Source organism: Nematostella vectensis, chromosome 8, assembly GCF_932526225.1.
Source record: "Nematostella vectensis chromosome 8, jaNemVect1.1, whole genome shotgun sequence".
Classification (NCBI taxonomy): domain Eukaryota; kingdom Metazoa; phylum Cnidaria; class Anthozoa; order Actiniaria; family Edwardsiidae; genus Nematostella; species Nematostella vectensis.
The window spans coordinates 9,859,166-9,873,346 of NC_064041.1; the positions used below are offsets into that span (position 1 = coordinate 9,859,166).

The 14,181-nt window shown below is 44.9% G+C and overlaps 1 protein-coding gene across 1 annotated transcript; it reads left to right on the forward strand.

The window, feature by feature from the left end:
- The first annotated feature begins 43 nt into the window (after nt 1–43).
- On the forward strand, nt 44–13,513 carry LOC5519364 (tyrosine-protein kinase ABL1). The gene is made up of 7 exons (XM_001639208.3): nt 44–381; nt 2,312–3,051; nt 3,505–3,767; nt 3,965–4,149; nt 4,691–4,843; nt 5,468–5,557; nt 10,930–13,513. Exons 1-7 carry the CDS (start codon nt 273–275, stop codon nt 12,432–12,434), a joined length of 3,045 nt encoding a protein of 1,014 aa, XP_001639258.2. The 5' UTR covers nt 44–272; the 3' UTR covers nt 12,435–13,513.
- Nucleotides 13,514–14,181: the final 668 nt, after the last annotated feature.

Consider the following 14,181-nt stretch of genomic DNA (forward strand, 5'->3'; position numbering starts at 1 on the left):
GCCAGGTTCCTATGTCTGTTTTGTCCGGGCGTTTAGAGTAGGAGGCTGGGTCTAAGGCCGATTTCCGGGTCTCATGATTGAAGGACGAGGCAGAACTCAGTGTCTCCTCATGAAACTCAATAAAATGCTCAAACGATTTCTCTAAGAGTCAACCTCACAGCCAAGGTTTCTCCAATGGCCGAGCTAACAAGGCATATGTAGTTTCTTCAGAAGTCCTCATTGGTCGAAACGATGCTTGTAGACTGGGTCTTTGAAGGCGATTTCGTAGACTAATGGGCCAACAAAATGGAAAGAGTTTCAGCAGTAAAAGCACAAAGATTAACAAGGGATCCACTCTCAAGGGTAAAGATCCCGCCAGTACTCGACCGTCGCAAAATGCAGGTAATCTATAAGCTCGTGTTTCCTTCGAGTAATTGTCTCTAAATGGTTGCTTTGTTGCGTGTTGTCGATTTCAGTAAGGGGATGCTTATACATTTTGTGTTGCTCCAAATGGACGAGTTTAAGATTATGTACGCGTTAGTGGGATAAAGACACTCAAATGCCATACAATTTGTTATTTCTTTGCTAAACACAGAGTTATCTTACGCATCCATAATTATTTTATTGTCATTTTTCATGGAACCCAGTTTGTGACATGTCGATTATTGCAGACTTCTCTAGAGGGTCCTTGTCTAGTACTACCCCCGCGTTTTTAAGCCGCTTTCGCGCTATTGTCAAATTGTACTTACCTATTATGTTAGTGCCGCATTATTTCGCTATTTAAAGACTCATAAATGTATATGTTTTTATTCGATTCCTAACTATTTTGTATTGCAAATGAAAACAAAATAATCCTACAATGGTAATCAATCGCATGAACTAGCGATATTGTGCATGGTTTGTTGAGGTGAAATTGATTGAGTCCTAAATCACAATGCCAAAAAAACGTTACTCTCAATTGATATAAGTACATCTGACACTAATAAGGGAAATTATTTTGCATTACTTTTCCTTCTTTTTTTCTGCTAACATTCTGTACCTTTAGGGAAAAATGTGCTTCGTGCTACTTCATTCAAATTTCTTGCACTTTTCTCACTGCAGGGAACACCAATGTCCTTTTGTTGATTTTTACTCTTTATCAAAAAGCACATTTTTTAGAAGTTTTTTATCTATTGTATACATCAGACATAGATTATATAGATTACCCAAGTTGTAACTCAAACCTGTTTTAGAATTATATTTGTAAACCAGACTAACTTTTTAATCAGAGTTTATTTGATAGAGTATGTAGCACATAAGAGATATCGAGTGATAGTTTGTTTGCATTGTAAGTTATTTTTTTTACATGGGACAAAGATTTGTTAGTGGTGTGAATCCCATGGGCTATTTAATTTCACTGCTATATTTTTCAAATCAGTGCTCCAAAGGTATGATTTGCAAAGCTGTGTTTATATACTTTGTTTTTAAAAATGTGTGGTTTTCTAGAAAGCATTACAAACAATAGGTAATTGCCACCTTTGACTAATTGCTTGATCAACACATCCCTATTTGCCCATGGAAGCAGGTTGATACAATATGTATTTTTAAGAAGAGTCTCAGTTACCTGGGGCCAGTTTTGGAATTAATGGTGCATTGTCCTGATTCAAGCACTAATAGTGATTTGCCACACTACAAGTGAACATGCCACAGTCAAGAAAAAGATAAGAACTGTATAAATTGGGCAAAAAACTGGATGTGTATTAAACAGTCTTTGTATTACCTTGGTCAAACAGCTTATTTTTTTTATTTCAAATATTTTTATTTCTGTGACTAAGCATGACAAGCTGGTCAATTTTTCAAAGCAGGTGACTGTAAGTTAAAAAGACTTTGTTCAAATTACTTGGAATTTTGGTATGATTAGTAAAACTCCAGACAAGCTGTAGAATAACTAGGTTGTCTGCATAGTCATGGTTGAATCAAGGAAATAAATCAACACAATGTTGAAATAGCATGTTTTACACCTTTATTAAACAAAGTAGTTTCTGTAAAGCTTTGAATGTAGCCCTTTGCCATTTGCTGGGATAAAGGTTTAATACTTGAAACATCAGCAATTTTTTTTTCACAGAGGCATAAACATACTCTTTTAACCTGGGATTTATTTCCCAGCTAGGGATTTTTTTTTCACCAGGTTTTCTTGTGATGAGACTTTAAGTCTATCTTGAGTTAGCAGCTAGGATACTAAATGAAGTAGAAGTAATGTTTGAAGAACATCTGTTATTATATAAAATTTCATTTTGAAATTGGTTTGTTGCTTGGTAATAATCTTTTGACATTGATATCATAATGTCAACAGAAATCACACGTCGTCCCCTGCCAGAAACACCAATTGAACAGTCCTTACAGAAATGGGAATCTCAAGATGATGTACAGAACACGGGGCTGTATGAGGACGATACACGCGTTTTTATAGCAATTCATGATTTCCAATCAGGCGGTGAAAATCAGTTATCCATTCGACATGGAGAGGAGCTCATAGTACTGCGATATAATGATACAAGGGAATGGTGCGAGGGTCAGTCTCTAAGTGGACAATTAGGATGGGTTCCAAGCAGTTACATCAAACCTGTGAACAGCCTGGAAAAACATTCCTGGTACCACGGGCAGATTTCCAGGAATGCTGCTGAGTATCTATTGAGTAGTGGAATCAATGGTAGCTTCCTTGTGCGAGAAAGCGAGAGTAGTCCAGGGCAATTATCAATATCTTTACGTTATGATGAGCGGGTGTACCACTACCGTGTAAGCACTTCGGTGGATAATAAATACTATGTGTCATCAGATAATAGGTTTTCTACCATCGCTGAACTTGTGCACCACCACTCCGTAAATGCGGATGGTTTGGTGACCACCCTCCATTATCCTGCAGCAAAAACTCAGGAGCCGACAGTGTATGGCTTCTCCCCTGAGCCTGATGAGTGGGAAATTGAAAGGACAGAAATTGCTATGAAGCACAAATTAGGTGGAGGGCAATATGGGGAAGTATATGAGGGAACTTGGAAAAAGTATAATAAGACTGTTGCAGTGAAGACACTTAGGGTGAGTTGTACTTTGATGGGAATACCCACTCTTTTCTCTATATGTAGGCACATAGGCTTCCCCTCTTAACACCCCTCCCCCCTGGCCCCCCTTTTTGACTGTAAAAGTGTGTCTTTTTTCTTTGAAAATATTGTTATTTTCCCCCACCTCCCCTCCTTGGTTGTAAAAAGTGGTTCTTTTCCTATTGGGGGATCATCAACTATTATCTTTTTTTTACATGTTATACCTGCACCCCCTTGCCCTAGTAAATCCTGGGTCTACCCAGGAATAACCCACCTTGAAAAACCCACCTCTATTGTAAAAAGAATAAATGAAGATACTTGTAAAAATCACTAAGTTATCCTTTTGTAACTCACACATGATCCATAGTGTCAACACTTAATTGAGAGAAAATAGTTTTAGTTTGAGGAGTTTAGTCTGAGTTTGCTGCATTTCTAAGAATTTTATTTTTAGGAAGAAACAATGGAAGTGGAGGAATTCCTGAAGGAAGCAAGTGTAATGAAGGGAATAAAGCATCAAAACCTTGTGCAGTTACTTGGCGTCTGCACGCGTGAGCCCCCCTTCTATATCATCACTGAGTTTATGATGAATGGGAACCTGCTGGATTACTTGCGCAGTCCCAAGGGAAAGGATTTGGATGCAGTAACACTGATGTACATGGCCACACAGGTTGGGTCAGCCATGAGCTACTTGGAATCAATGAATTTTATTCATAGGTAACTGAAACCATTTTATTTGCAGGGTTGGGTCCAGCAGTATTTGAATGAATGAATGAATGAATGAATGAATGAAACTAGAACCACCCTTTGCTTTTTAGGGAATTTCACTTCTAAGCTTCCATTACAAAACAATAGAATCCCTAAGGCAATCATAGTGTTGCTATTAGTAACTGTGATGCCCTTGCTCTTATCAGGGATTTAGCAGCAAGGAATTGTCTTGTTGGAGACAATAACCTTGTGAAGGTGGCAGACTTTGGCTTGTCAAGACTTGTCAGTGAAGATATCTACACTGCACATCAGGGTGCCAAGTTCCCTATCAAGTGGACGGCCCCTGAAGCACTGGCACACAACACATTCTCCATCAAGTCAGATGTCTGGGGTGAGTGCACAAAGAAGACATTCTTCAACAATCATCAAGTCACCCAACAGCAGGGCTTTAGCAATGGGTGGGGCACTCGGGGCACGTGCCCCCCCCCCTAATATTTTAAAAAAATTAAAGAAAATTACCAGTAGGGACATGGCTATGATGTCCCCACAACTTTCTTGTTGTTTCTGTACCATGCCCCCCTAATATTTCGAGGCCTGCTACGGCTTCCATTTCTAGAAGGGGAGAGAATCTGTCAATGTCAATGACAGGAAAATACCTGGGATTAAATGTGAGGGTGTGCATTGTCATGGATATCATATGGGTAAAGGATAGTAATCCTGGTTGAAGTTATTTTATCTTTTTAGTTCAAATAGAACTTAAGTCGAATTTAAAAAAAAAGTAGCTGGCGCTTGTTGGGAAATAACCAGCCCCGCCGGCCGCAGGGCCTAATGAAACCCCTAAGTTGATTTCCAAATCTTTTATTCCAAAGCACTCTTTTATTCCAAAGCACACAATACCATTTTGCTGACATCATGTTTTTTCTTCTATTCAGCATTTGGAATCTTGTTATGGGAACTTGCAACATACGGCATGTCACCCTACCCTGGCATTGACCTGTCTCAGGTGTATGACAAGCTTGATGGTGGTTACAGAATGCCATGTCCAGAGGGATGTCCTCCGGAGGTCTACTCTCTCATGCAAACCTGTGAGTTAGGGGTTTAAAAAAGCATATGCAGTATAAAAGGCATGCACCTGGTATAAGTTATAATTCCTACTAGACTCTGCTGTGTGAAGAGCTCTGTAACAATGTGGAAAAAAGAATAGTATGAAGCTCAGTATAATGCTTAGAAACACCAATATTGCAAAAAAACAACAAAATTTTGGAACGGTTTTTAATACAGTTTTCATGTTTCATTATTTTCATACATGTGCATATGCATTTCAAGCAAATGCATTCTGTTTTTAATCACAATCAAAACGTAGCTTGCAGCTATTAACTTATATTTACAAAACATTCTTTTCAAATAAGAAATGATTGAAGTTGATCTTATGGCTCTATTATTTCTGTATTTATGGAGTTGCACTTAACATGGTCTCATAGTAATGATTGCTTGGCCCAGGTCCATGCCTTTTGTAAGCTGTTCCTTCTTTAAAGAAGCAAACTAGGCATACACAGAGGGCTGGCCTAGTCCCCCCTTTAGAATGTTCTAAGAAATGTGTTCAAGTTCACCACCCACCATATATTTTACCAAGACAGCGTAAATATTTATTTATTTTCTTGGTTCTGTAATGAGAATTTCAGGTCAATTGATTGTTTTATCCTTCTTAGGCTGGTGCTGGGATCCAAATAGCAGGCCATCATTCAAGGAAATTCACGAGAAACTTAACACAATGTTCCCATCTAGCAATGTTAATGAAGGTGTGTACATCAGCTATATCAAGGTTTATTTCTATATACACTAGGACCAGGAGAATAAATACAATACACCAAAAACTGGTATTCGACTCTGCCAAATGTTTGTCTTTAATAAGACTTCTTCCGGGTAGACTAGTACCAGGAGTGTACATGCCCTTAAAGGCCCAGGAGTGTACATGCCCTTAAAGGCCCAGGAGTGTACATGCCTTTAAAGGCCCAGGAGTGTACATGCCCTTAAAGGCCCAGGAGTGTACATGCCCTTAAAGGCCCAGGAGTGTACATGCCCTTAAAGGCCCAGGAGTGTGCATGCCTTTAAAGGCCCAGGAGTGTACATGCCCTTAAAGGCCCAGGAGTGTACATGCCCTTAAAGGCCCAGGAGTATACATGCCTTTAAAGGCCCAGGAGTGCACATGCCCTTAAAGGCCCAGGAGTGTACATGCCCTTAAAGGCCCAGGAGTGTACATGCCCTTAAAGGCCCAGGAGTGTACATGCCCTTAAAGGCCCAGGAGTGTGCATGCCTTTAAAGGCCCAGGAGTGTACATGCCTTTAAAGGCCCAGGAGTGTACATGCCCTTAAAGGCCCAGGAGTGTACATGCCCTTAAAGGCCCAGGAGTGTACATGCCCTTAAAGGCCCAGGAGTGTGCATGCCTTTAAAGGCCCAGGAGTGTACATGCCCTTAAAGGCCCAGGAGTGTACATGCCCTTAAAGGCCCAGGAGTATACATGCCTTTAAAGGCCCAGGAGTGCACATGCCCTTAAAGGCCCAGGAGTGTACATGCCCTTAAAGGCCCAGGAGTGTACATGCCCTTAAAGGCCCAGGAGTGTACATGCCCTTAAAGGCCCAGGAGTGTACATGCCCTTAAAGGCCCAGGAGTGTACATGCCCTTAAAGGCCCAGGAGTGTACATGCCCTTAAAGGCCCAGGAGTGTACATGCCCTTAAAGGCCCAGGAGTGTACATGCCCTTAAAGGCCCAGGAGTGTACATGCCCTTAAAGGCCCAGGAGTGTGCATGCCCTTAAAGGCCCAGGAGTGTACATGCCCTTAAAGGCCCAGGAGTGTACATGCCCTTAAAGGCCCAGGAGTGTGCATGCCCTTAAAGGCCCAGGAGTGTACATGCCCTTAAAGGCCCAGGAGTGTACATGCCCTTAAAGGCCCAGGAGTGTACATGCCCTTAAAGGCCCAGGAGTGTACATGCCCTTAAAGGCCCAGGAGTGTACATGCCCTTAAAGGCCCAGGAGTGTACATGCCCTTAAAGGCCCAGGAGTATACATGCCTTTAAAGGCCCAGGAGTGCACATGCCCTTAAAGGCCCAGGAGTGTACATGCCCTTAAAGGCCCAGGAGTGCACATGCCCTTAAAGGCCCAGGAGTGTACATGCCTTTAAAGGCCCAGGAGTGTACATGCCCTTAAAGGCCCAGGAGTGTACATGCCCTTAAAGGCCCAGGAGTGTACATGCCCTTAAAGGCCCAGGAGTGTACATGCCCTTAAAGGCCCAGGAGTGTACATGCCCTTAAAGGCCCAGGAGTGTACATGCCCTTAAAGGCCCAGGAGTGTACATGCCCTTAAAGGCCCAGGAGTGTACATGCCTTTAAAGGCCCAGGAGTGTACATGCCCTTAAAGGCCCAGGAGTGTACATGCCCTTAAAGGCCCAGGAGTGTGCATGCCCTTAAAGGCCCAGGAGTGTACATGCCCTTAAAGGCCCAGGAGTGTACATGCCCTTAAAGGCCCAGGAGTGTACATGCCCTTAAAGGCCCAGGAGTGTGCATGCCCTTAAAGGCCCAGGAGTGTACATGCCCTTAAAGGCCCAGGAGTGTACATGCCCTTAAAGGCCCAGGAGTGTACATGCCCTTAAAGGCCCAGGAGTGTACATGCCTTTAAAGGCCCAGGAGTGTACATGCCCTTAAAGGCCCAGGAGTGTGCATGCCCTTAAAGGCCCAGGAGTGTACATGCCCTTAAAGGCCCAGGAGTGTACATGCCCTTAAAGGCCCAGGAGTGTACATGCCCTTAAAGGCCCAGGAGTGTACATGCCCTTAAAGGCCCAGGAGTGTACATGCCCTTAAAGGCCCAGGAGTGTACATGCCCTTAAAGGCCCAGGAGTGTACATGCCCTTAAAGGCCCAGGAGTGTACATGCCCTTAAAGGCCCAGGAGTGTGCATGCCCTTAAAGGCCCAGGAGTGTACATGCCCTTAAAGGCCCAGGAGTGTACATGCCCTTAAAGGCCCAGGAGTGTACATGCCCTTAAAGGCCCAGGAGTGTGCATGCCCTTAAAGGCCCAGGAGTGTGCATGCCCTTAAAGGCCCAGGAGTGTACATGCCCTTAAAGGCCCAGGAGTGTACATACCCTTAAAGGCCCAGGAGTGTACATGCCCTTAAAGGCCCAGGAGTGTACATACCCTTAAAGGCCCAGGAGTGTACATGCCCTTAAAGGCCCAGGAGTGTACATGCCCTTAAAGGCCCAGGAGTGTACATGCCCTTAAAGGCCCAGGAGTGTACATACCCTTAAAGGCCCAGGAGTGTACATGCCCTTAAAGGCCCAGGAGTGTACATGCCCTTAAAGGCCCAGGAGTGTACATGCCCTTAAAGGCCCAGGAGTGTACATGCCCTTAAAGGCCCAGGAGTGTACATGCCCTTAAAGGCCCAGGAGTGTACATGCCCTTAAAGGCCCAGGAGTGTACATGCCCTTAAAGGCCCAGGAGTGTACATGCCCTTAAAGGCCCAGGAGTGTACATGCCCTTAAAGGCCCAGGAGTGTACATGCCCTTAAAGGCCCAGGAGTGTACATGCCCTTAAAGGCCCAGGAGTGTACATGCCCTTAAAGGCCCAGGAGTGTGCATGCCCTTAAAGGCCCAGGAGTGTACATGCCCTTAAAGGCCCAGGAGTGTACATGCCCTTAAAGGCCCAGGAGTGTACATGCCCTTAAAGGCCCAGGAGTGTACATGCCCTTAAAGGCCCAGGAGTGTACATGCCCTTAAAGGCCCAGGAGTGTACATGCCCTTAAAGGCCCAGGAGTGTACATGCCCTTAAAGGCCCAGGAGTGTGCATGCCCTTAAAGGCCCAGGAGTGTACATGCCCTTAAAGGCCCAGGAGTGTACATGCCCTTAAAGGCCCAGGAGTGTACATGCCCTTAAAGGCCCAGGAGTGTACATGCCCTTAAAGGCCCAGGAGTGTACATGCCCTTAAAGGCCCAGGAGTGTACATGCCCTTAAAGGCCCAGGAGTGTGCATGCCCTTAAAGGCCCAGGAGTGTGCATGCCCTTAAAGGCCCAGGAGTGTACATGCCCTTAAAGGCCCAGGAGTGTACATGCCCTTAAAGGCCCAGGAGTGTACATGCCCTTAAAGGCCCAGGAGTGTACATGCCTTTAAAGGCCCAGGAGTGTACATGCCCTTAAAGGCCCAGGAGTGTACATGCCTTTAAAGGCCCAGGAGTGTACATGCCCTTAAAGGCCCAGGAGTGTACATGCCCTTAAAGGCCCAGGAGTGTACATGCCCTTAAAGGCCCAGGAGTGTACATGCCCTTAAAGGCCCAGGAGTGTACATGCCTTTAAAGGCCCAGGAGTGTACATGCCCTTAAAGGCCCAGGAGTGTACATGCCCTTAAAGGCCCAGGAGTGTACATGCCCTTAAAGGCCCAGGAGTGTACATGCCCTTAAAGGCCCAGGAGTGTACATGCCCTTAAAGGCCCAGGAGTGTACATGCCCTTAAATGCCCAGGAGTGTACATGCCCTTAAAGGCCCAGGAGTGTACATGCCCTTAAAGGCCCAGGAGTGTACATGCCCTTAAAGGCCCAGGAGTGTACATGCCCTTAAAGGCCCAGGAGTGTACATGCCCTTAAAGGCCCAGGAGTGTACATGCCCTTAAAGGCCCAGGAGTGTACATGCCCTTAAAGGCCCAGGAGTGTACATGCCCTTAAAGGCCCAGGAGTGTACATGCCCTTAAAGGCCCAGGAGTGTGCATGCCCTTAAAGGCCCAGGAGTGTACATGCCCTTAAAGGCCCAGGAGTGTACATGCCCTTAAAGGCCCAGGAGTGTACATGCCCTTAAAGGCCCAGGAGTGTACATGCCCTTAAAGGCCCAGGAGTGTACATGCCCTTAAAGGCCCAGGAGTGTACATGCCCTTAAAGGCCCAGGAGTGTACATGCCCTTAAAGGCCCAGGAGTGTACATGCCCTTAAAGGCCCAGGAGTGCACATGCCCTTAAAGGCCCAGGAGTGTACATGCCCTTAAAGGCCCAGGAGTGTACATGCCCTTAAAGGCCCAGGAGTGTACATGCCCTTAAAGGCCCAGGAGTGTACATGCCCTTAAAGGCCCAGGAGTATACATGCCCTTAAAGGCCCAGGAGTGTACATGCCCTTAAAGGCCCAGGAGTGTACATGCCCTTAAAGGCCCAGGAGTGTACATGCCCTTAAAGGCCCAGGAGTGTACATGCCCTTAAAGGCCCAGGAGTGCCCCTGGGTTTAGTTCTGGTTCCTGAAGCTCCTCTTGGTGACAGGAGCAAAAAATGGCAAAGTTCAAATTGTAAGGTCGTGTTAGATTATATTCGCTTGATTTTTTGCATAGATTACCCTTGTGTGATATAAAACCTTTAGTATTTTTTAGTAGATAATCCTTTCTTGAGATATTGCAAATTGTAAGACTCTTCATTTGTCTGAAATTGCCCTTTTTGGGCGAAATTGCTACTTTTTACATTATCTAAGGCAATTTTGCTCAATCATATCTCAAGAACGGATCATCTACCAAAAAATACAAGCTTATTTTGTTTTATATTATGCAAGGAACCTCTAGGTAAAATATAAACAAAATGTAAGCTAACACAACCTTACAATTTTAATTTTCCCATTTTTTGCTCCTGTCCCTCTTGGTGTGAAGGCCTTAAATCTTGGTGCGGCTAGAGAGGGGAGGGAGTAGGGTAGTGTGCTGAGAGTCTAAGACAAGAGATACACAAGAAGAGGGGCAATGTGAAAGAAAATAAAGAGAAAAAAAAAGAAAACCACAGCTCGAGTTGCTTAGAGTTTGAGTTATCAGGGTTTCAGTGTAGAAATGTTGGCATGGCTTTAGCAGGGGATGGGGCACTGGGGGTACGTGCCCCCCCTCCCCCCCACCCCCAATATTTTCCTAAAGTAATAATGAAATGTCCAGTAGGGGCATGGCTGTGCCCCCAATATTTTCTCAATGCTAAAACTGCTTGTTCTGATTCTGTGGTCTCTCTTATACTAGTAAAGTCTCGATCATCTATGTTTTATGTACCTATGTATAAGAAAGTTACCATCATCGCCATTGTCATCGCGACGGTTTATTATTACATTTTTTCTATCCGGGGGCTTTGGTGAAATAGTAAGACCTTGAATTTATTGAGCTCACGTGCCTTCATTTTCTTTCTTCTCAGAAGTGGAAAAGGCCCTCGAGAAACGAAAATCCCTTCCAAGGAAGGAGAAAGAGAAGGAGAAAGATAAGAAAGGAAAGAAAAAGAAAGGAGAACAAAATGGTGAAAACAATGACTCTGCAAAAGAAGAGTCAAAGAAGAATAAGAAGGAAGCCAAGGAAGCCAAGTCGAAAACAACCCTTACGAGGAAAAATATCTCCAATGCTCTAGGCCCTCCTCCTGACCCCCCTTCCCGACCGGGAGGGGGTAAGGAAGAGGAGCCCACCAGCCCTCCCCCCATGTCAAACCTGTTACGCGAACTGGGGTCTACCTCTCTTATGCAAAGGGCGCAGAGCCTGGATGAATCGTTATCGTCAAAACAAGGGACTCCCCCTAGAAAAGCATTGCACCCTCCTAAAATGCAGCTTCCACTGACCTCCTCTGATCCACAGACACGCCCTGCAATGCCTCTTCCCTCCCCTTCACGATCAGAAATGCCACTGCCTCCCACACCTTCGAGTTCGTCCGAGTCTTTGCCATCCGGTACTAAGTCTCCGACTAAGCCACTTCGGTCCAGATCAAGTGACGAACTGGTTAAATCGAACAGTGAAAGCAGCAAATCAAACCCCGTCCCGCGCCCACGTAACAGACCCCCACCACCTCCCGGGGCAAGTCGGAGTTCTGCGTCAAAGGAGCCGAGCTCTAGTTGGGGGCTCTCGAACAAACATCAACGCTCCTACTCAGCGACGACGAGAGCCCGAGACGGATCCGAGGAGTCACAGGCAAAGCCTTCACTGTCTACGAAACCGAAACCTGTGCCCCGAGCACGTCCGAAGACCCGAGAAACACCTGTCGGGTTAATGTCGGACGAAGATCGAGAATCATCGCAGGATTCGATCGACGAGATCCCAGACCAAAGACCAGCTCATGCAAAGTTACGACAAGTTCAGTCAGATGCTCCTAAACGGGCACATAAGCCCTTACCCGGTGTTCCCGGGAGACCCGGTACCCCGGGAGATGGTCGAGGTGGTCAACGCTCTAGCACCCTTGGAACTCCCGGGAAACCGAAGCCGTCTCCAGGAAAACCACGTGTTCCTACCAAGCCTGCCGTACTAAAAAAGACGCCAGCATCGCCCGTGAACTTCGACATATCAAAACTATCACCTCAAGCGCAGAAAATCTTGCGTTTATCCGAGGACGGGCAAAATCAAGGGCAACAAATTTTAGTCTTGTCTGGAGCGAGAGAAGGGGAGAATTTGACCGACAAGGTTGATGCATTTCAGCGCGTCTCCCTCAAAGTCATGGAGTCTTTGTCAAGTTTAACGGACACTCTCTCGCCCCAGTCCAGGTTCAAGTTTAGACGCACTGTCGCGGAGTTTGAGTCAAAGTACAATGATTTAGACTCGGTAATACACACTGTTGGACGTAGCCTCACTGCTATTGATATGGAGAGAATCAATAAGGTCACTGGAGGCTTGCTAGAGGCGCTAGGGACAGTCATCACAAGTTTGCAGGCCATGGTTGCATAGCAACATGTAACGTTATTTTCTGTAGAATCCCGATATACGATATGTAGACCATGGCTTTTGAGCCGTTCTATAAGCTCTGGTTGGGGCCTCTTGACTTGTTCTGACAGCAAAGCTAAACGTCATTCCTTGGTCTGTCACAACAAGTCGCAGGCCATCATTGCCTTATGACTGGTTGCATACCAAATCAGGCCCGTACCCAGGATTGTTCTTGCGGGGGTGCGAAATCCGAAAAAGTGGACCAAATTTTCCGGGGGGGGGGGGGAAGGAATGTCTTCTCTGATAAAAATCTGTCCAGCCTTTGCAGTATCTTCACGGGACATTTATTGTCGGATTTGGTTACCTACCAGATAGGTCTAGCTTATGGTTTATAGTTTTGTCTACAAATAGCACGTCCATTGGGATTTCGGCCGTTGTGGGGGGTTCGCACCCCCCTGGGTACGGGCCTGCAAATTGTGTCGTCATTTCCGTAACGTTCTTGGTCCTTGGCCTCGATGTCGTAGGAATGTGTGTAGCGTTTGTAACCTGGACTTTATCTGAAGGTAGAACGATGTCTGATGGGTCAAGATAAATAGTTACGAACCATGGCAGTAATTCTTTATCAGTTTTTTAGATATTGTACTGACCTTACGGTCAAATGACATGTTACTCTTGTGGCAAGGGATGTAGCCAAAAGATTATCATTGAGGCAAGATCACAATAATCAATAAGACAATGTTTGCCCAATGTAAATTTCTCTAACCCTTCCCCATTTTATTTACCCCCTCCCCCTCAGTAATGAACTTTTCTTTCTAGTATGTTATGCCTTATATTGGTTACAAATTTAAGGCTAACACTTATCTGCTAATACATACTGGAAATATGGATTATATTGAATGGATATATTGGTTAATTCCTTGTCATTGTGACCAATTTTTAAGTTTAGGATCAATTTGGATCTTTTTATATTGGAATTTGTCAATAATTTGCTCATTTAATGTTCATTACATAGCACAGAATTGCCATGCAATTCCAGGCTGTGATAAACTGATTGTAAGAAGATTTCAAAATGTGGTATATATGAATATATTTCTGAGAATTAATAATGACCTCTTGGTTATTCATGAAACAACATCTCACCATGCCAACATCTCACCATGCCAACATCTCACCATGCCAACATCTCATCATGCCAACATGTCACCATGCCAACATCTCACCATGCCAACATGTCACCATGCCAACATCTCACCATGCCAACATCTCACCATGCCAACATCTCACCTAGCTTTTTTGGCACTGCTACACTTTGTGGACCACACGACAAAATAAATTTTAACGAAATTAATTTTGATAAAATACTTCACATCACCTTCTAACATGGTTTAAAATTGGCATTGCTTGACTTTTGGCTAACAACATTAACGCTGTTTTCAGGGGCCTTTAGGGTGTCCGCGGGAATGGTTTTTGTTGGTGATTGGTTTGTAAAAATTTCCATTTTTTTAACTAACGAGACATGGCAATCTTTTAACAGCTGGTCCCTTAAATGAAGAACAAATCTCCTTTCCATTCAAACGAGGCACATGGCCATAATTTGTTGAGGGGGTGGGGTGGAAAGGGCATGTGCAGAATATCTTATATGCCAAAAGGGTTACAAATGATATTGAAAGGAAACTGCTTTTTGATGGCAAGGGGGAAGCGTCCACTTTGCCCACCCCCACGACTCAAGAAATCTCCAACAGCAGTTTTAATGACATTGCCCTGCTTTGTG

Excerpts from the sequence above, each read along its gene's own strand:
- LOC5519364 (XM_001639208.3), top strand. The coding sequence starts at position 273 with ATGGGCCAACAAAATGGAAAGAGTTTCAGCAGTAAAAGCACAAAGATT. Across the intron at positions 3,052-3,504 it reads TTGCAGTGAAGACACTTAGG|GAAGAAACAATGGAAGTGGA; the intron begins GTGAGTTGTACT and ends TTTTATTTTTAG. Across the intron at positions 5,558-10,929 it reads ATCTAGCAATGTTAATGAAG|AAGTGGAAAAGGCCCTCGAG; the intron begins GTGTGTACATCA and ends CTTTCTTCTCAG.